The 21729-nt window shown below is 39.9% G+C and overlaps 1 protein-coding gene across 4 annotated transcripts in view; it reads left to right on the plus strand.

The window, feature by feature from the left end:
- Positions 1-21729, plus strand: part of plppr2b (phospholipid phosphatase related 2b) — a 49026-nt gene that overhangs the window by 9458 nt on the left and 17839 nt on the right. For 2 of the 4 annotated variants that reach the window (XM_051383872.1, XM_051383873.1), the window contains exon 3: positions 14042-14230. In XM_051383872.1, coding sequence (XP_051239832.1) covers positions 14042-14230 — 189 coding nt within the window. Of the gene's footprint in view, positions 1-13698; positions 14231-21729 lie in introns of those variants that run through there. The other 2 variants (XM_051383874.1, XM_051383875.1) reach the window with 2 other exon arrangements.

Here is a 21729-nt window from a genome sequence, read left to right on the forward strand (position 1 = left end):
TATGAGAACTGGCCTTATCAGTTTCCTATACAAATGAAGGAGATTTCACACAATTTCACTTTTAGCTGCATGGGATAGAAACAACATAGAGGAAAGCAGATAAGTCGTCCTCTCTCTCTCTTTCTCTGTCTGTCTGTGTATCTTTCAGTCCTCTCTCTTGTTTTCACTCCATGCAACTGCTGTCACTGCCGTCACGCTGCAAAGCCACACAAGAGACTGGTCTGGGTCCTAACAGAGGCACTTCTTCAAAAGGCCCTCTTTAAAAAATCATTTTCATTCCACTGATTCCGGACTTGCTTTAGACACTGGTGGGGTGGGAGGAGGGTTGTGAGTTCGTGTCATCGAGGCCAGGCAAGCCTACTGTGAAAATCTGTACTGATGCTGAGTTACAAGGTACTCACAGTGACTACAAGTAGACTCTTTGAGTGGATCACACTGAGTGTACAACTTACTCCAGTGACTATAGTTGTGTGGTATCAGCTGGTGCAATAGTACTATGTGATAATCATTAGTTAACTGTTAGTGGATTTCTGTAGCTGCTAATTCATGGCACCCAGCCTTTGCTGTGTGTATCTGGGCTTTCCAGCTTTTCTGATCAGGCTCAACTGCCAGCTCAGAGTAGTGGAGCTTCCTCCTCTCCGCTACTTCCTCATGCCTCGTTGGCTGCATCCTCCTGTGGCACAGCGAGTTCTGTAAAGTAAACAGACTGTTGAGCATTAGACCACATAATGTTTCAGGTCTACAGCCTGTGCTGTCTCTGTTGATACTCTAAGGTGTTGGTTCATGTCTGCTCGCATCTCTTATTTTCTAGCTCCCCTGTAGATACCCTAATTTGTGCCTGCTCAGTGATTTCTGTCTAGTCAGTAATATTTCTCTCATCATTTTTTTTTTGCTTAATGTAAAATTGTGACGCATAGGTTTCTGTCTCAGTTTATATCCTACTAATTTTCAACAGCAAATAACGTTTTAGAGGAAATCTAATTCTGCCTCAACTACATTTTCTATAAATGAGACATTGTTAAACATGGTCACAAAATGCTGAGATTACACTATATATACACTACTACAACATTAGCTTGAAGCAACTAAAGCAAAATTATACTTTTTTATGGTTATATTTAAGCACTCAGTTGAAGGAGAACTCAAGTTTACACATCAAAGTCTGTTTACAGGTACTGCTGCAAAAAGTCAAGTGATGTCACTTGTGTCAGCTTGGTGTGGGTCTACGAGACTACAAGTATGAAGATTACCAGACTTCTGTAGTTTGCACCTCATCTCTGCTTAGGGCTAGTGACTCCAGACATTAGACATGAACTAGTATAACACAGCCGAATACATCAGACACATATGGGCACTTCACAAAACGTGTGTCCCGTTTGGGTAATGAAAAACAGAAAATTGTATAGATGTCAGTGCAATTTGATGTGTGTTTGGATTACAGTTATTTTGAGCTCTTGCGTGAACCTGAACGTTCATGATACCTTAATAAATTAAGGATCAGTCAGCCGTCGTGCTTCTTCAGTCTTTCCCCATCCAAATGGATCAGTCAACCAGCACAGTGGCCAGACAGTGTTTGTCCATATATACATATTTGAATCACCAGGTAAGCGTTAAGTGTTGTCTCTGAATACCCAACCTGTTAACAACCAACTGTATAATCAGGGCTGAGATTCAGTTGGAGACAGTGTTTACTGCTGCTGTTTTACTGTGGCCTATGACTGTACAGCAGCCTCCCACTCAAGCAGCTATTCATCAGTAGTAACTGTCACCAGCATCATTTAGCTTTTTACCATACTGACAGTGAATATTTATATATCTTATCTGCGCCAAACCTCACTGTGAAAGCTTTGGTTAGTGCCATTGCTTCACTGTAGTTTCTTACGTTAACATAGTGAAAGAGCTATTCTTTCCCACAAAAGGGGGTGTGGCCTTGGCGTTTGATGACGTGATGCCAGCCCGATTTCCAGTATTTTTCCAGCATTTCCAGCTGAGCTATTTGTCATCAAGTGGCATTGTGGGTAATGTAGGTGCCAGATCTGGACTAGGAACTAGAATGTGGGAAAAGGTATCTCTAGTTCTGCTGCATCAATTTTGATCATTAAAAAAAAACAACTGGTGGTCTTGGTTGAATGTTGAAAATGTAACTTGCAGCACACGACACATGTTAACGTGCTTTTGTTTTCCAAACCTCACCGGTGCCAAAATCCTTGCACAACTATGTTTTCTATCAACACACTGAGAAAACATTGGCAAGCATATCTGAAAAGTACCAAAATGTTGATACTGACTGTAAATGACCTGACCATCTCCCTTCCATTGACATATATGCTACGTACAATTTGTGTGCAGCACACAAACATAGGCCAACAAGCCAACAAGCCAATGACATTTCCAACATGAGGTATTTGGCAAAATATGTGTTAAAAAAAAACTCTAGGAGGCAGGGTTGCTCCTAATGTTTACAGTTGTCATAAGCTTTTTAGTGCTTGATTTTGAAGTGCATCAACTTTAGTAAACAGTTACCTTGCTTGTTGACAGCACATATGTTGCTGTGTCTGGGCACGGACGGCCTCTGGCATCTTTCACTGTTTCTGGTTTAGGTGTGAAGCCAGCACAGCGGAGGTTGCTCCAATAATGGATAACATCCTAAATGCATCAGGCCTACAGTTCCCTACCACAAAGCTTATTCCTCTCTGCATGAGCTTACTTCATCCACATTCCCCGCTGGGTTTGACAGTGCCTCAGTACATCTTCTGCCTCCAAGCAACGTATTTGTTGTATGTGTTTACGCTTTTCTAAAGATGCTTTGTTCCAGAGCTTTACTTGTGCCAAGACCAAGACCCCCCAACCAAACAGTACTCACAATTTCTCCATATCTAAGCACCAAATACGCTTACTAAACTACTCCATTAGCGCTCATTTTCAAAGTTTTTGCAAAGTTTAAATCTTGATAGAGAAGCAGCTCAACTTCTTCAGCCCTGCTTCAGCCCTTTAAGCCATTTACACACCTAATGATTCTAATAAGATTAAATTGAATCATATTTACCTTCTCTTTAACCTCCTCATGGCCAATTTATATACCATCGACATCTCTTATTACCGCATGAGAGAGACAGCAAAGGTGCATGAGAAAATTATTCAATTTTCATCATGTCCCTGAACACATTACCTTATGCTAGAATATTTTAATGATTAATTCTCTGGTTGTAGTTTTTGTGCTCATTTTATATAAATACTCACATTTTTTGTATGTGTCCCCTCCCTTTTCAACACACACTCACACACCACCACAAAGACTCATTCTCATATTATTCTCTCCCTAGTTTCCCCCTCATTATCTTCCAGACTCCATGAATAGCACCTGCCCGCCTGTCTGCTGCGCTGGGATTTCTCAGCACTTGTTAGTTGGCTGCTTCCCACCTGTTATCACTTTACTGAGGAAGGGAGGGATGAGAGACCCTGGTTATCACCATATAGGCTCATATCATCTGCGAATATTGAATAGAGTAGCTGCCTATCTAGGCTGTAGCACAGAGGCCAAATGATCTTATCAGAAAAAGAGATATAAGATCCTCGCTGGAGTAAGTCTCTTAAATAAAATTGCTTATATAAGATATAATCTTATCCCTCGTTCTTGCTTCTTTCTGAGATACAAGCAGTTCTAGGATTCAAAAATGCAGACTGATTCTCGCTGCTGCCCATGCTGTATGTTGCTAAGAATGCGGTCAGCTAAATACATTTCCAGTCCACAGTCGAGATATTCACAGTATTGAAATTGACATCCTTTTTGGCTCAAGGACACATTACATCAAACTCAAATGATTCCATTGCCTGCAGTGCCAATATATATATAAATTAAAAGTCATCAAAAAAAGATTAAATTGTCTTTATTTAAAATAAAAAATTAGGAATGCATATCCAGCAATAGTTTGTTTTAAAGATTAGTGCAATTCTTGTTTACATATCTAAAGCGCTTTGGAATGAGACTTTTAATTGCACTGCAGGGTCTTATTCAAGGAACATGTTTGTATGTGTGAGCCTGCATGTGCTTTTACTTCTTTTTTGTAAGATGCGGGGGGCATGTTTGCTTGAGGACTGGGGATTTTGTAGAATTATGTAATTGTTGTCGCTATAAAGAGGGGGAGAAGTGGAAGAAAGGAGGAATGGGTGAAGGGAGTGAAGCCAATACTGTAAATGCAGAGAGACAGTGCGTGTGTGTGTGTGTGTGTGTGTGTGTGTGTGTGTGTGTGTGAGAGAGAGAGAGAGAGAGAGAGAGAGAGAGAGAGAGAGCAGATATAGAGATTTTTGACAACGAGGATGATTGAAAGACATGGAAGGAAATGCAGCAAGAAGGTGGTGGGGGAGGACTCGTGGGTTTAAAAATGATTGAGCAAAGATGTTTTTTGACAGGTAACGCAAGACAAGAAAAAAACGGATGAGTTTAAGATAAACAAGGCATGGTGATAAAATACACCCAGTAATCAGACAAACAAAAGAGGTGGAAGCAGAGAGAGAGGAAGAAGGGGGAGGGCATGTGGCTGCCCAAAAGATGAATGCCTGCTTTGATTGTCTTCCTTTCCCTTGTTCCCTCTTTGTATTTTACCTTTCCCTTTACTTCACCCCCTTCCAGTCTCTCATATATCCTGATTTACTCTTTCACCTCCTCTCGCTGTTGTTTTCTCTTCTTTCTGCTGCCTTTCTCAGTTTTATTTCCCAGTGGCACACTCTGCTTTGCCCTGGCGCGTTCTGTGATATACTAATGTCTCATTAACGGTTTTATCCGTCTGTTTATCTTCTTCCACTTTCCCTATGCTGCTTCTCCCAGTCCGCTCTTTAAGGCTCTACCCCTCTGGCTTGTCCACTGTTTTCTATCAGTCGGCTCATCTATCTTGCACTTGTCTTGCTCAGCATGTTGTAATACAATTTGGTGACACCAGGCGGCAGTCAAGCCCATTCATTTGCTTGTCATCCATGTTTATTCTATGATATGCCCTCCTAGGTTTTTTGGCTTTTTGCTCAATCATTTACATATGATTTATGCAGATGGGTATGAGTAAGAGGAGGGTGTTTGTGTATGACTTTTATGTGCAGTGGTGTGTGTCATTCTGACTGTGTGTGTGGTCTAAAATCAGACCTTGGCTTTTTTTTAATAATCTGCTGAAAGCCTCAGTTGCTGTGAAATATTCACCGGCTCTAATCATGTGACCGAGTGATTATGTGAGCTCATCAGGAAACCAAATCACACGAAAAGGAGGAGAGGTGTTACAGCCTCGTCTTGTGCTAATTTAGGGAGGTTTTTGTGCCAAACACTACAAGGATAGTAACTCTGTGAAGTCTGAAACCAACCTGAAACTAATGACAAAAGTGTTGCTCTTGATGATGCCAGGTTTTTCGTCAGAGGTGTTTATTTCACCATATTTCATCAAATTAATGGGTTTTTTTTGTCAGTTAATTTGAGGCTGATTAATGAGCACACTTTAAAAATAGATGTGCCCACTTTGTAAAATATGGCAGGGAGGGTTATGTTGTACAACTTATTTAAGAAGAAGAGATCCTTATGCGCCCAGTTCAGTGTTTGGCAACACTCAAGTCCCCCATTCATAATCAGAACATGTAATACACAGTTTATAAAACACTATAATGTTGTAGGCAGATATATCTATGTGTATTAATGTGTTTTATTAACGACTATACAACTTCTCCTGTAGGCATTCATATGTTGGACATTGGTTAACAGATAATCAATGACATCTGATGTAATAATATATAATATTTCTTCACAGAAGAAGTTACTTTACATTAATAAACACTTAAGAATGTCCTTATATCTGCTTACAACTACATTATGGTGTGTTTTAAACCCTTTATTAAATGCTCTCATACTGATGGGACTTAAAATAAAGTGTCACCCAATGATGAAACTGGATGGATTCGTCCAATGTGTCATCTCAATAATATAGACAATTCAATTCCTGTCTCTTATAAAAAAAAATATTTTATATGATCCATTTTATTTCCTATTGTTTGTTTGAAGTGAACTACACAACACCTTTGTTTTGTAATATAAAACAGATATCGATTTTCATAAATGATGTACATAAGATTTGTCGGCCATGAAATATTTAAATTGGCCAGTTACTCAGAGGAGGCCTTGGAAATGAGAAACAAAACCCTTAAATCAGGATAAATGTTAGCCCCTGAAGCATTTATTTTCTTTCTTCTTTTTATTCAGTGAACAATTTATTTGAAAATGTTCACATAAATATGTTATTTGAAAGTTTATAGAAGAACATATAATATTGTAACTGATTTGTTTTCATCAGGTTTTGTATATAAAGCTGCATGTTATATTTGTTTGGTGTTTGATAAATAGCGGTGTCTTGTAATCTCATGTGGGACTGGCCAAATTTTTGGCAGGCCACAGAAGTATAAAATAACTGTAACTAACTAAGAAATCCTTCAAAATGTAGGTGTTCCTTTTTCTAATGTGTCTACTGCAGTGCAGTGACACAACTCTCACCACAGTATAAAAAAGAACACTAAACAACAACATTTCTCAGCTTCCTGCATGCTCAGTAGGACTCATTCATGCTATAGTACTCATTCAAAAACATATCAGACATTTCGAGAGCAGAACGAAGCAGCCTGTCTCCAGTTCATCCTGAGCTGTGTGACATTCGTATTCTCCCAGCAGGGTGCTGTCATCTCAACACCAGCCTCCATCCACACATTCTCACCTTCTGTAAACATGTTTGACTTTATCGGTTGACTTTTCTGCCATCTGGCCGCTCCACACAGGCTGAGGGTAGACATGCACCACTTATGTGCAAGCTCACAGTTTGGCCCCAGGAGACATCAGTGATGCACACACCACCCTTTTCCCTACCCATAACACATTGTTATTGTCACATTTTATTTTCCCCCTTTCTGGTTAAAGGTTTTTAAGGGCAGGAGATGTTCCTCTGTTTCTGTCACAGCAGTGTCATATTAGTCTCTTTGATTTTCTTGCTTTTACTCCCTTTGAAGTGTAGACGTATGAGCCTTAATTACATGGCCTGATAAGTCTTTTTAGTTTCCTGGGTCAGCAAGAAAGAGGCCATCATCTTAAACCTCTGAACCCTCACTGTATGTACCACTGATTTCCAAAAGTATGAGATTTGCTAAAAGAAAAAAAAAAAAACTGACAAATCTCTAGAGATGAGAGAGTGAGGTCCAAAGTTTCATATGATATCTGAAACATGTCATTTTCTGAAAGAAACTGATGGAACTGATTAACTGATTGATTGATTTGTTTTTTTACTCCACTGAACTATTCCCACCGATAATTTTCACATTTTCACAGATTAGGGTTGGCCAAAATGTCTTGCTCCTCTACCTACTTCACGTCTCTCCTGTCCTAGCCTGTCCCTCTCCTATCCCTGCTGTGTCCTCATCTTTCCCAGAGTAAGAGTCTTGTTTGGAGCCTCTGCGAATGACCTTGTTACTGTATTCCCTTTTGTCAAACTAGTCGAAATAACCAGACGACAGACTAGTCAAATCGTCCAACCCTGTAAGAGATGACAACAAACTTTGTATTTGACCTATTTTAATTGTAGGTATTCAGAGTCTATGAACATCTGGGTCTTTAGCTTACTATATATAATACATCAGTTAGGCATTATTTACTTAATCATTTTGTGTTGGAAGTCATAGCCTTGGGATATTGTCTATATTTCCAGATCATTATGTCTTCACAGTGTTCCAATATGAATATGAAAACAATATGTGAACACTGGTCAAAAAGGTCAGGTTTAGGGTGTTGATTATCAGTGGGATTAGCAGTGCCACCAATCAGTCACATTAGTCATTTCATTCAGTATCAAAATCTAAAATATTGTCTAATAGAGCTTTTTACCCTTTCCACATATAAGTATTTTCTTCACACTGGTGAGGAAACAAAGCTCTCCAGCAGCAGCAGTGATTTGTAATCATGGAAGGCACAGACAAATGTCTACCTGCAGATAACATGTCAGATCAGAAACGCCTCTATGGGTTGTTGTAGAGGACATAGACAAATTACATCTATTTGTTGTTTAATCTGGAAGATTTGTCATTGCATTGTATGGATGTAATGTTGATGCTGTTTTTATCAATTGTCAATTATATTATTTGTGGTGATTTGTTTTTTTACCATACATGCTTTGTCTTATACCCTGTCTGCAAGCCAGATTTCCCAAAATGATCACTAAAGATTTGGATTGAGCTGAGAGATCACTGAGGGTAAATCTGGAACAAGGTACCAGAAGGCCAGCACAGTTATATTTGCTTTCAACTTTGGTATTAGAACAAGAACATACCGCTTTAATATGTTTCAATTCAGTTGAATTCAATTAAATTGTATTTGTATAGCTCCAATTCATAAAAAAAATATCAGGACACTTTTCAAATAGAGTACTCCTCATAAAATTATTTGCAGAGACCCAACAGTTCCCACCATGAGCAAGCACTTGGCGACGGTGGCAAAGAAAAACGTCCTTTTAAGAGGCAGAAACCTCAAACAGCACTGCCTCGAACAGTTGGGGTTAAAGGGGGGGGTAGGAAGGTAGAGGGGTAGAAGGGGGAAGGAGTGGGTGGTAAAGAGAGGACAGAGACAGAGATAAAGGCGCACAGCTACAACAAAAGCAACAACTATACTAGTAGAAATGACTAATGATGACGACAACGACAATAACAGCCACAATTATAGGGGATGAATAATAATAATAATAAAATAATACCAGTAATATTAGCAGTATTAGCAGTGGGGGTCAAGCAGGACCATAGCAGTAGACACCACCAGGATCCATGAGAACCTGCAAGATGAGAAAGCACAAAAACTCCGGGGAAGAAGTGAAGTTAGTAATAGGCATTAATTGGACATGAATGTGTGCAGAATGAGATGGAGAGGAAGAGAGGAGCTCAGTGCATCATGGGAAGTCCCCTGGCAGTCTAATCCTATAACAGCATAACTAAGGGATGGTTCAAGACTCACCTAAGCCAGCCCTAACTATAAGCTTTATCAAAGAGGAACGTCTTGAGCCTATTCTTAAATGTGGAGATGGTGTCTGCCTCCCGAACCACAACTGGAAGCTGGTTCCACAGGAGAGGAGCTTGGTAACTGAAGGCTCTGGCTCCTGTTCTACTTTTTGAGACTATAGGAACCACAAGTAGCCCAGCATTCAGAGAACGTAGTGTTCTAGTGGGGTAATAAGGTACTATGAGCTCTTTAAGATATGAAGGGGCCTGACCATGAAGAGCTTTGTAGGTAAGGAGGAGGATTTTAAATTCGATTCTGAATTTTACAGGGAGTTAGTGCAGAGAAGCTAGTACAGGAGAAAGATGATCTATTTTCCTAGTTCCTTAATGGATGTATTGGAGCAGCCTGATAATAAGGAGTTGCAGTAATCCAGCCTAGAAGTAACAAATGCATGGACTAGTTTTTCTGCATCTGTTTGTGACAGGATATGTCGAATTTTTGCAATGTTACGTAAGTGACAAAAGGCAGTCCTAGAAGTTTGCTTTATGTGGGAGTTGAAAGACATATCCTGATCAAAGATAACTCCAAGATTCCTGACAGTGGTGCTGAAGGCCAGGGTGATACCATCTAGAGAAACTATATCTTTAGATAATGGGTTTCTGAGGTGTTTGGGGCCAAGTAAAAGAACTTCAGTTTTGTCTGGTTTAACATCAGTAAATTTCAGGTCATCATTGTTTTTATGTCCTTAAGGCATGCTTGTAATTCAGCTAATTGATTGATTTGGCCAATTTGTAGTAGTATGTACAAATTGTAACTTAACTTCTGCTGCTTGACTTCAGGCAATAAGGAACATTATTAAATCAAACGTATCCACAGAAATATATAATTATTTTTGAGTGATGTATTCCTTATTCCTTACTTAATCTAACAATGCCTTTACCATCCAGAGAAGAAAAAATTCAGCTCGCAGAACACTAGCCAGTGATGCACATCAGAGGGGATTTAGAAGTGGGTATACTCAATGTCGACTGAAAAATAAGTACACTACACCACTGCTCACCAGACACTTGGTAGATCTCTCCCATTGTTTAGTATTGCAAGACTAACAGAAAAACAGTTATTTAAAAAGCTATTAAATAATTTGTTTCCTTATATGAAGTCTGAACTGAATGAAAATAAGGAAAGAGATTGAAAGGGTCAGGTCGGGACTTCAGGATTTTCAAGGAGAACAGTCCTCCAAGTAGAGGCAACAGGTGACAGACTGAGGCTGGTGGCTTATCAGACAAGAACCTCGAAATCCATCACCTATAGATCATCCATGGCTGGACTTTCTGTAATTTATTTGAATCAAAAGCTGCAAGACTGGGGGCTTTTGGGGACAATAAAGTACTATCTTTGACTTATAAACACTTTAAGATAGCTGACAACCTTGGTTAAAAAGCCTGACATTTCCGCCTGTTTTGACCCTCCTGGGAAGTTTGTCAGTAATTTCACACTGTACATGAACACAATGCTTTAGAGATATTTTTTTATGCAAATTAATTTTCCAAGGTGACTTGTGCAGGATGTGTCTCTGTGCTAATTAGAAACCATCAACTTGAAGTTGCTTTGACCTTTATTAATATTCAGACAAACTAACTGTGGCTGCAGAGTGTACAGAGAGTTGGTTATTTGTTCATGTGGGAGTGAAGGGAGATGAAATGTCATATAAGAGGTGTAAAGCCTGTATTCAGTTGGCTGTATTTCCGGTATATGCCTCTATTTACCGTAACTTTTATATTTCAGTCACACTGGGGGAATTTATACTGCTATAATCTTGTCCCAGAATGAATATAAAGTGTGTTCAACAACTTGTGTTTCTCATGTATTATTCCGCACCCATGCTTGTTAGATCTCTCAAACTGACAGTATAGTCAATCAACACAGCAAATTTTAGTGCTTATGTAGTGCAAAAGTATAGATGCAAAATGACATGCATAATCTCCCAAGGAGGTTTTTCTGCTGTTGTCTTTGAATGTTTGTTTAAACTTTGATGGGTGTTCATAGACCTCCCTCGCTCTCATCCTCCCACCTTTCTACACCTCCCTCCCTCGCTCCCTCCCTCAAGCCTTCTGTAGCTCGGCAAAGAAGAGAGGAATGGATGATGGAAAGAAATGTTCAGCACAGCGTGCTTGTGTCAGAGTTCCTCCTCAGACATGGGAATGCACCCACATGCCTGCAGACATATTCAAACACAATCTGCACATGGAAACACACACACACGCACACACACACACACACTCCCACTCACTCAAACACACAAAGCTCATGTAGATGGTAACAAACATAGAAAACAAGGAGCTGCTTGATATTCTATATATAAACTACAGGCTGGAGGTGTTTTTGTAGTTTGCCAGCATGTGTGGATTTGTGTGTGCATGTATGTGTGTGTTTCTGTGTTCCTTATAATTTTGCTTTTAAGGACCTTAGGGCACGTGTGTTGTCACTGAATACATTATCCCCCTAGAGTGATGCTCTCTTTACTAGGGGCCCTCAGTGCAAACACTTCGCAGATTGAAGTAGATTAAGTTTGAACATTGCCATGGGAACGTACAGATCAATTATTTGATTTTGCAATTCATGGAGGGAACCCACAGATTTTCAATGACTGTAAAGGTAACAGGAAAGACAAACTTGCAGAGAATCAAATCTGACAGTGGAGCCAAGTGTATACTGTAAGGAGTTTGAATTAGGTCACCTCCTCTCCTCCAATGTTTATTGTCACACTGTAATAAAGCTGAAACATGTTATGTCAAACAAGCCCCCCCCTCCTTCCCCTCACTATACATTAGTGTAAGTGTGGACTGAAGAGGATAAACATGTTGGAGGAGGTTTTCTCAGTTGTTCACTTGTTCAGCCATCTGCCGCTGTGATCTTAAAATCTACCTTTCAGTTTGTGCACAGATTAAACAAACAAAATGTAATTTGGAGTGAGCTAGATGTGTTGGTATATCGGTGGATTTTTTCACCTTTAAAAAGGGTTACACTAGCTGTTTCCCCCTGCTTCTAGTCTTTATGCTAAGCTAAGCTAATTGACTCCCGGCACTTGTTTCATAGTTATGTTAATGCAAACACATGAGAGTTGACTTGTCAATAGTCAAGCTGTCCCTTTAAAGCTTTACTCACAGGAGATATCACTTGATTGCATTTTAAGGCAAATGTCCGCCAAACACTCCCTTTCCATTCATATATTGTGTTTCAAGGCTCATTGTAGTTGTTGTCTAATATCTTGTCAGCAGACCTCTGCCTCCTAAAACTGTTTGACTCCAACCTGTGGCCCTTTACTGCGCTCTCTCTAGATCCAGATGTTGCTATCCATTAAAGGCAAAATGTTTTTTTTAAAAACCCCAAAGCTTTAGTCTTTTGCAAATGTTTACGCGCATTGTCCTTCTTCATATTTTGTATTTGACTGATGTTATTTGCTGATAAACTATTATCTTTTCCACCATGTCAAAACACTGTGAATCCTGGTCTTGCTTTCTGACTAAAATCTGAAACTTGCTATCTGAGCTACCGTGAAAGCCCTCTTATTACTTTATCGTTGGCAAATGAATCATATTCACCAGTCATTTTCACAGCAGACATTCTGACCTGTCAAAACATGAAAAGCAAAGGTGAACCGATTAATAATGAAATTAGTTTCACCTGTATTAGACAAGTCAAAACGTCTGCTGTTACAAAGGTCTATCCAACTTCAGCTTTTAACTTTCAGCTCACATCGTTGTTTCAGGGCTGGCTTTGACGTATTAGTTAGCACCCAATCCTTTTGTGGTTGAGAAACAATTTCTCACCACTCCTTTTTTGTTTAGTTAATAATGGTAATGTTTTCTTAACTTTCAAATGCTACACATATTGTAAGCCCTCGAAGGTAAAAAAAAACTAATTGTTACCAACATCCACCAAACGGCTGTTTCTTTACTGCCTTGACGTCCCTAAAGCTATAAACCGGCTTGTCCTGCCAGTAGGGGCTCCTCATGTTTTGCTGCTGATAAATTTGTCCTTCACATACAATAGAAGTCAATCGGGCAAACATTTAGGCTGCAGATTATGATGAAGCTAATCAGCAGCTCGCTATATTTAAACTCACATTCCTTTTTTAGTTATTGTTTCAGGCCTTTTCCCGCAGGGCGAACAAACACTGCAAAACCTCCAGTTTTCAGTTACAGCTTCAGTTAAGCTTACTATGCAGTTGGAAATGTGTTGTTTTCCTGTAGAGAACTGGGGAAAGGAGTTACTGTGTGCTGTTTACTGGAGTATAAATGAATAATTAGTACTTGTGCAGCTGTCTCATCTGTGCTTACTCTATCTCTCTCTCTTAGGCGTATAGTCTGTACTGAATTGCTAATTTATTTCTATTATCAAATTCTTAAATAGTTATGAAGTTCATATTTTCTGCTTCATGGCTTGTGCTTTGCATATAGCTGGTATTATAGTAGTGTGTTACAATAACAACATAAGTTATTTAGAGAGTCACACATATAATTCTTCTTCTCCTACCCTATGCTCTTCTTAGGGTTGTTCTTTCCATCCGTGTCTCATCCCTTCCCCCTTCTCTCTCCCATCCTTGTGGAGTTCTTCTCTTCCTCCATACAGCGTTATTTTCTTTGATCGGTCTCCATTTGTTTCTTTACCCTCCCACTCTGCATACTGACACAGCTGAAGGGATCCCTCTCTCACTCTGTATCTCTATCATTGCTCTCTCTTCCCCCCCTCTCTATCTGTCTTTCTCCTTATTTGTCTCCCTCTGTCTCTATCTCTACTCCCCTCCCTCCCTCCCTCCCTCTGCTTCTCATCCTCATGCCTCACTATCTCTCCACGCACACTTGATTCATTTTACACATTACGGAAGCATCCATCATTTTGCTCTGAGAAGGAAAAATCTCTCCTTTTTTTTAATCCGTGATAATATTTTCCACTCTTCTCTCTCCGGCTGTATTTTCTTTACCAACTCCTACACTGTCCTGTGGATCCAATCCTAAAGCTGGAACCAATATGTTTTATTTCCAGCTGGTCATCATGGCAGGGACCGTTCTCTTGGCGTACTACTTTGAGTATACGGACACGTTCCCCGTGCACATCCAGGGCTTCTTCTGCTTTGACAAATCCTACTCCAAGCCGTACCCAGGACCAGAGGACAACAGCAAGGCGCCGCCTGTCCTCGTCTACTCCCTTGTCACCGCCATCCCCACTGTGACGGTGAGTCTGTGTTCAACTTGTTAAAAACAACACTTCCACAGGTTCTCATCATGAACACACACACACACACACACACACACACACACACACACACCTCACACAAACAGACATGACAATCACATACATGCGCACACAACATGTGAGAGACACACACAAATGGTTAGTTCGTACTCATCTACACGTGGTGTTTGTGGATTGAAAGAGAAGAGAGGTGTGTAGGTGTGTAGCCTCGTGGTCTCACTGCTCTGTTTGTGTGGATGCGTTCTCTGTCATAACCATGGCAACGGGCACTATATTTGTCCTCCATAGAGCAGTCAGAGATAGCTTCAGTGTACAGAGAGTCTGTCCTTATTTCAAGACTGCACAGTGCTAAAACGGAATGAAACATCAGCTCTAAATGCCTTCCCTTATTCCTGCACAAGAGGAGGCACAGTTTTATAATTTTCACCAGACCGTCTTCATCCAGGACTTAAAAATGCACATTGAAGCATCATTAATATTTAAACATCAGTACAGAATTGCAATTTGTAGGTCATGAATTCTTGGCAGTGTGCACACTTATGCAATGAATCAAAAACAACTAACTACTTTATTTTTTCAATTATTTGTAGTAACATGTAGTGCATTTCCACTGACACTATCTAAATATAATGAAAATTGTAAGTCACAGTAATTATTGTTATTAGTCTAAAATGTACTGAATTCCATTACAGCAGCCATACTTTCTTGTCAGTACAGCAGTGGGACATTATTAATAATGAAACATAGCTTCGCATCCTCATCAAAGCTCTGTCTCCATGACTGTCTGTCTTGTCCCCAGGGCTTGTCTCTTTGATGTCCTATAGTTAAGTGGCATTACGACATGGCTGCCTCTGAGCCACATATTAGGGCAGCGTGCACACACACACACACACACACACACACACACACACACACACACACACACACGTGCTTCACAAGTACCAGCATAAACACAAGCAGGTGCATGTAATCACGCACAGACATATACAGGCACTCCTGGGTCATTTACGACTGTATAGTTGAGACTACTTCAGTCCCTTCCTCTGTCACCCTATTTTTGTATTTTCTCAATTTACTGTATTGAACATAAAGGCCTATTTGACTCTCTTAATTGAAAAGCATTGCTAATAATAACAATGGAAATTATAATAACATATTTGTTTTCTAGGGTATTATTCTGAGGCAATTTAGGATTAACAGGGGGTTCCCATCCTGTCTTTTGAAATTTCATCATTCATCTTTCCACAGATTGTGCATAAAGAGACACACATTCTGATGATTTTATCTAACACAATTGCACAGGCACTTATTCACTCATATGATATATCCACAGGTGCACTTTGTGTCTGTATTTGTTTGGAGTCTAACGTACACTGGAATGGATGGGGGCTGCAGGCACCAGGGTATGCGAGCTGTGCAGAGTGGGAGCCGAGTGGCGTGATTTTGCCTGGAGTGTGAAGCGGCTTTTTTGAAAGTCAGAGCATCTGTGTTCTCTCTCGCTCCAAGATACCGCTCCATCCCACGAGCCTCTGTTCAGACACAATAAAAAAAAACTGATTTTCATATCACTTTTCTCTCAATTTTCACTGAGACTTTCAGCCACAAACGAAAAATGGACGAGTTCTGCGACTGACAGTACAGACGCTTCCTGTAACAACATATACCAACTTTGTGTTTGTATGTATGCATTCGGTCTGTTTGTGTGACAGCTTCAACTGTTTTTTAAACTTACCAGAAACTCCACAGGTATTTTTCCTCCAGAACCTCTCTCTTTTTGCTACTGTCTGCTGCTGTTTGTATATTGATAAGGAGGCATGCAACTCAGAATAAAAGGTGCAGTTATTTGCTCAAGTTGACACATTTAAAACTTAGTGTTAGTGCTTTTAAGAACAGTGGTTAAATTGTTGCAACAGAGAGATATCCTAACCTTTCTTCCTTAACGCAGGTCAGGTCCACGCAACTCAAAAGCTTTCATTAGACGGTCCCTACCTGATAAACAAGTCCACACTCCCAGATGGTTGTTTTCTCAGACTTGACAAAATACCAGAGAAGATAACAGTTTTCACAGGTTACTCCCCATGACCAGTAAAATCAGTGGAGTTCCCCAAGAAATGTCTTCCCCTTTTAAGTAAATCTATTAAATCTTTGTAGAGTGCTTTGAGCATAGTCCACTCCAAAATGAGACTGTGGCAGGCGCCACTTTTATGTTACTTATATGGCTGCCCTTACTTGTAAGTTTATCACATATACGATAGAGTACATTGCACTGTAGAGGTAGAGCTTTGATTCCAAGCAGTTTAAGTGCTCAAAAGAGAACCAAAGTTACTTAAATGGAAGTTAATTTGTAACTACTTTAATATTGCAAAATCTACAACATACTACTTTAATGTGTAAATTCATGACTATACCTGATCAGCTGTGGTAGATGGCTGTTTGCACACAGTGAGGTGAGACAGTATCAGACATGACTCCTAATGTCCTACAATCTTTGTTGCAAGTTCTAACATCATTTAAATTACCTCACACCTCTCACCATTATTGAATTTGTCTTAAAGAGGGGGTTTTGGTCCCCATTTTGTTTGTCTTATGCATGTGTGCATGACACTATAGACATTCCTGCCAATGGTTTCACAATATTCCACTGATCTACAGGAAGCTGAAATATGCAACAATGCACCAGGCAAAAAAGGGCAGTGAAGAAGAAGACTGCAAGCTAGTAAACATGAATGTAAACAATGCAGGATTTAAAATCCTTAAAATCGCTGTTGCCAATGTTTTATGAAAAAGGAAATTCAACACATTTGTTAAAATTCAAGGAAAGACTCAATGTGCACGAGGCATATTTAAGAATCATTTCTGATTGATTCTTTTTTGTGACTTATTCTCTGTTTACTTTTTTAGTTTTTAGTTTACTTTTGCTGCTTTTTTTATTATACCTTTATGCCTTTATCCCTGTCTATATTTTCATTCTCGGGGACACATATTATCTCTGGTAGATTTTCTAAACTATATTAAGATTATATGATCACCTGTTATCACATGACCAATGTCCGGTACTTAGGCCATTTGATGATACCTGAGCAAGCTCCATTCTTTGAAATAGAACAGAATTTTTACCACAAACATTGTTTGTGATTTCTTGTTGTTACATTTTGGGTGGAACAATTATGTTGTTACTGTCAGCTGCAGTGGTGAGATATTGTTCATTGATGCCAGTATGAAAATCTATCCTTGCGAGGCAGCTGGACTTGTGAGGTCACAAAATCACACAAGGATCCATCTTGCCAGGCTTCAGTCTATGCGTTTGTGGCGCAGTGTTACCGAACCAATCAACGTCCTTTGATAAAGTACAGGCAACTGCGGGGATGTGCACAAGGTGTGATGCAGCAAGCAGACACTGATCTTAAACAACAATGGTGGGTTCCATAGAGGTTAATATAAATGCTGCTAGCATCAATTATATCAGGACTGGAGAGTATTTCTTCATTTAAAGAAGAGCAGCACTTTCCTCAATGGAAAATGGGTTTTGTTATTTTCCAGACTGGCTTCAGAGTTTGACTACATTATAAGGTTTGTTGATCTGATTGGTTGAAGCGGCCCATGAATAATTGTGATAGATGGTTAGGTGCCTACCCTTTTCTAGACACTTTCCAACAATGACTTCCCATATAGTTCTGTGTAACAAATCATCAGGTGCAGTCAGGTTAATATAAATCAACTACTATAAAACAAACAAACACATAAGGTCTTAAACTCTGCAACAGCTTGACATAATGAAAATTTGGGTTTACCTATGATTGGATTTGGGTTGTTTAAATGCAGCACTGCAGGCTAAAATCCACCACGTCTCTTGGGCCTTATCAAAAAGGCTTTCTTAAAACTGGCAATGTTTAAAAGCAGCAGTGGTCTCTTGGGGCTTTCGTGCCAAACTGAAGCTGTAAGATTTAAACAGCATGTGTTCATCACATTTGAGTGCTGATGTGGTTACTCGATTAGAATTAGAGCAGAATACTGCGTATGTGTGTGTGAGGCAGACAAAGCGGGAGAGGAAGTGAGAGGGTGAGTGAAATAGAGGCACTCGTGTGGTACTTGGCAAATATGCTGTAAGTTTCAGTGCATCAGTGAAGGTGAGTGTGTGGGTGGATGACGGCGCACATCTTCTCCTCCACTGCCACTGAAAACGGATGCTACGTGTGCAGGTGGGAGTCCATGTGTGTGTGTCTGACTAGTGCTGGGATCAGAGAACTAGTCAGAGTGGCCACAGGCGATCTCTATGACTATCCACAACTGTAGCACGCGCACTCACGCACACATACCATGCACAGCCTCAATACAATACTCTCACCAGACGCAGTACAGGTGACATTTCAGTTCTCATGCCAATTATTATGCCAAGCTGGCTGAAAGAGCAGGGTAAAGTGCTATGTGAACCATTAGCTAATTATTTGCACATGATGTATGTGAGGGTGTGTATTGTGTAAGGGACACCGTGCTGATTGCACACTGCAACCCACCCATCAGTCGATACAGTTAAGCTGTGACCAATCACAGGATCAAGTAGTAATTGTAGGCTTAAGATGCATGTGGCACAGTGTGAGCCTTCACAGCACGTGGAGACTAACACTGCGCCTCACAAACACACTCGTAAGCTCAAGCAAGAGGATATGAGGCTATGAATGAATTAAGTTTTGAATGCAGAGGTTTATTTTTCTACCTTTTCTTATGTGGGTCAGAAGCATAATGCTAAATACTTTTGCCCCAGGGAGTTCCATTCTAATGCTGCTAAATATAAGCCTCTCAAACAGAACGGGAAGGCAAAGCGCGGGCGCTCTTTGAGAGGAAAAACAGTGAGAGTTCAAAATGGGTTGAGGAAGAGGGAGAATAAGGAACACAAGAAACAGAGGTATCAGAGAGGAAACAAGAGAAAACAACAAAAAAAGAAGACATAGAGCAGCTAAACGATGAGGAGTGAAGGAGAGGAAGGAGGCTACACGATGTCCGATGCCAAGTTTGTTTGCTGCTGTCTGTTAAACCTTGGGAAGAGCCTTCATGCATAATGCAGCTCCATGTGACAGAAAGATGGGGATTGGGGCAAACCATGGAGGCAGACCATATCATCCAGTCATGCCAGAGTTTATTAAGTGAGAGCTCTTGATACGTGAAAAAAATGCATTGTGTTGTTGTTGCTGTCATATCTTCAAAAACAGATGCTGAATGTGGTCAAAGGCACATTGTGTTTGGACGTTTTAATAGTCTGTATGCACTCCAACCTAAGTGTGAGGAGATGAAAAGGGTTGAAGAGGAGAAAAGCAGATGCAATTTTTGATAATTGCAGGACACTAAGGAAGGCAATTATCTCTGCCTTCTAGAGGTCAGAGGTTAGGGTGAGGTACAGAAAAGATGCATGGAGCTGGAAGGAAACTAAATATGGCTCTATTTTAAGATATGTTGATTTTGTTCTTTTGTGGTTTATCTTTTAGATAACTGGCCAAACATAGATGCCCCAAGGCCATTTTGAGATATTGCTAGAATCTATTACAATGGGTTTAGCCTGCCAAAAATAGTTTTGATATCCATGAGATTAACAGCAAACTTCCGGTTTTTGGTGTGAAGAGTGACGCTGCTGTAGACCTAATTTCAACAATCATGCTGGTAAAAATCCACTGAAGAAGAGGCAGAGATACTAGCTTCTCCACTAACAGCTTCAAGAGATCAGAGGGCAAAACGGCCATAAGATGTAATGTTTTTAGGGATGGAATCTCAGTGTGTTGCTCTTTCTTTACCATCACTGTTGCTTTTGCTCTTACCTGTATAACTCACGTTTTAATCTAACTCATTCTGGGAAACGAAAAAGTAGGCACAAAATGATTGACACATACAGTTGCAATCTAAACACCAGGTCACACAATTAGCTAAATTAATTTGTGCATCCTCATGAAACAAAAGGTGATGGAAGCTTAGTGACTAGTTGTGTGTTCTGCAGTGGCTACCATTGGTACAAAAAGGAAATCTCCATTATGGATTCTCTCAAATTCTCTCAAATTCTCTCAAAGATCAGCACTGTTGCTATAGGTCAAAAGTGACACTTCATGTGTCCCCCTCCTTCTTCCCCTTCACTGATTGTGGCAATTGCATGAAATTCATTTAAAAAATAGCATACAGAGTAACCAAAGGTGGCACACCTCCTCTCTAACCACAAGGCTACCCTTCCAGCTGTGGTAACATGCAGCAATATCACAAATTCCAAATTGATTAGAAGATGGACATGTCAGTTCTAACCGTTGCGAGCCACACTCTTTCTCTCTCTCTCTATCAAAACACCTGGATGTGGAAATTGGTTGCTTGCTTCACTCCTTGATTACGTGCTTGAGGTGAGCTTGAGACACATATGATTCAAATGGTAGGTTCCCCTGTATTAAGATGGCTCCCATCATGCTCCCTGACTGCTCTATTGTTATGCTAATATTTAGCAAAAGCAGAAAATCCAGGCTTTTCCTGTTCTCATTTTTTTCCCTTTCTCCATTCTATATTTACCTTCTATTGTTATTGTAATCAGAGTTGTCATCTTTGACAAGCAACCCACTCACACATAATGCACTGTAAAGTAAAGCTGAAGTACGCGTCTTCATAGATCATGGAGAATTCATGCAGTTAATTTGTGCAATCATCCTTTTCTCCTGACATTTTCAAGTTGATTGCAATTGTCATCCATCGTGTATTTTATCAGCCATGCTGGGAAAGAGGGTTCATACACACACACACACACACACACACACACACACACACACACACACACACACACACACACACACACACACACACACACACATACACACACGCACATACACATCAGTCTGATGCCCAAATTGCAAATTGGCCAGAAGTTTGCATACTGTTAAGCCTCAGGACAATCCTTCATGAATAATGGAGTCACATATGACAGGCAGAAGATGTGAGGATTGGGAAGAGCCATTGAGCGGGAGAATCTCTTCTATCATTCTCTGTCCCAAAGAATGGATTTTGAGGACAGCAATTCCCTTGAAGATCCTCATCAAGAAGGATGTAGGACAGAGGAAGACACCTACTCTTTTATTTGACATGTAGTTTTTCAAAAAAAGTTAAGATAAGATAAGATAAGATATGATATACCTTTATTAATCCCCTGTAGGAGAAATTCAAATAACACACAGCAGCATTGGGGAATATAGTGCAATGAAAAGAGTACAGTGTACATACAATAGTATCACAAATAAGAATATTACAAAATATAATATAAAATATAGAACTATTAATGAAAAATATATACACTATATGCAATGTGCAGTACAATGGTGTGCAAATATTTTAAGCAGCTTGACTAAAAAACAATTTAAGATAAATAATATAAGTTAGGTTGAATTAAAACCAGTCTTAGTTGCTAGAATTAGAGTTTAAAAGCACTCTGTTAAACAGACATTTTGCATATGGGCATGACGGAA

The sequence above is a fragment of the Dicentrarchus labrax genome, unplaced genomic scaffold (genome assembly GCF_905237075.1).
Source record: "Dicentrarchus labrax unplaced genomic scaffold, dlabrax2021, whole genome shotgun sequence".
In the NCBI taxonomy this organism is placed as follows: Eukaryota; Metazoa; Chordata; class Actinopteri; family Moronidae; genus Dicentrarchus; species Dicentrarchus labrax.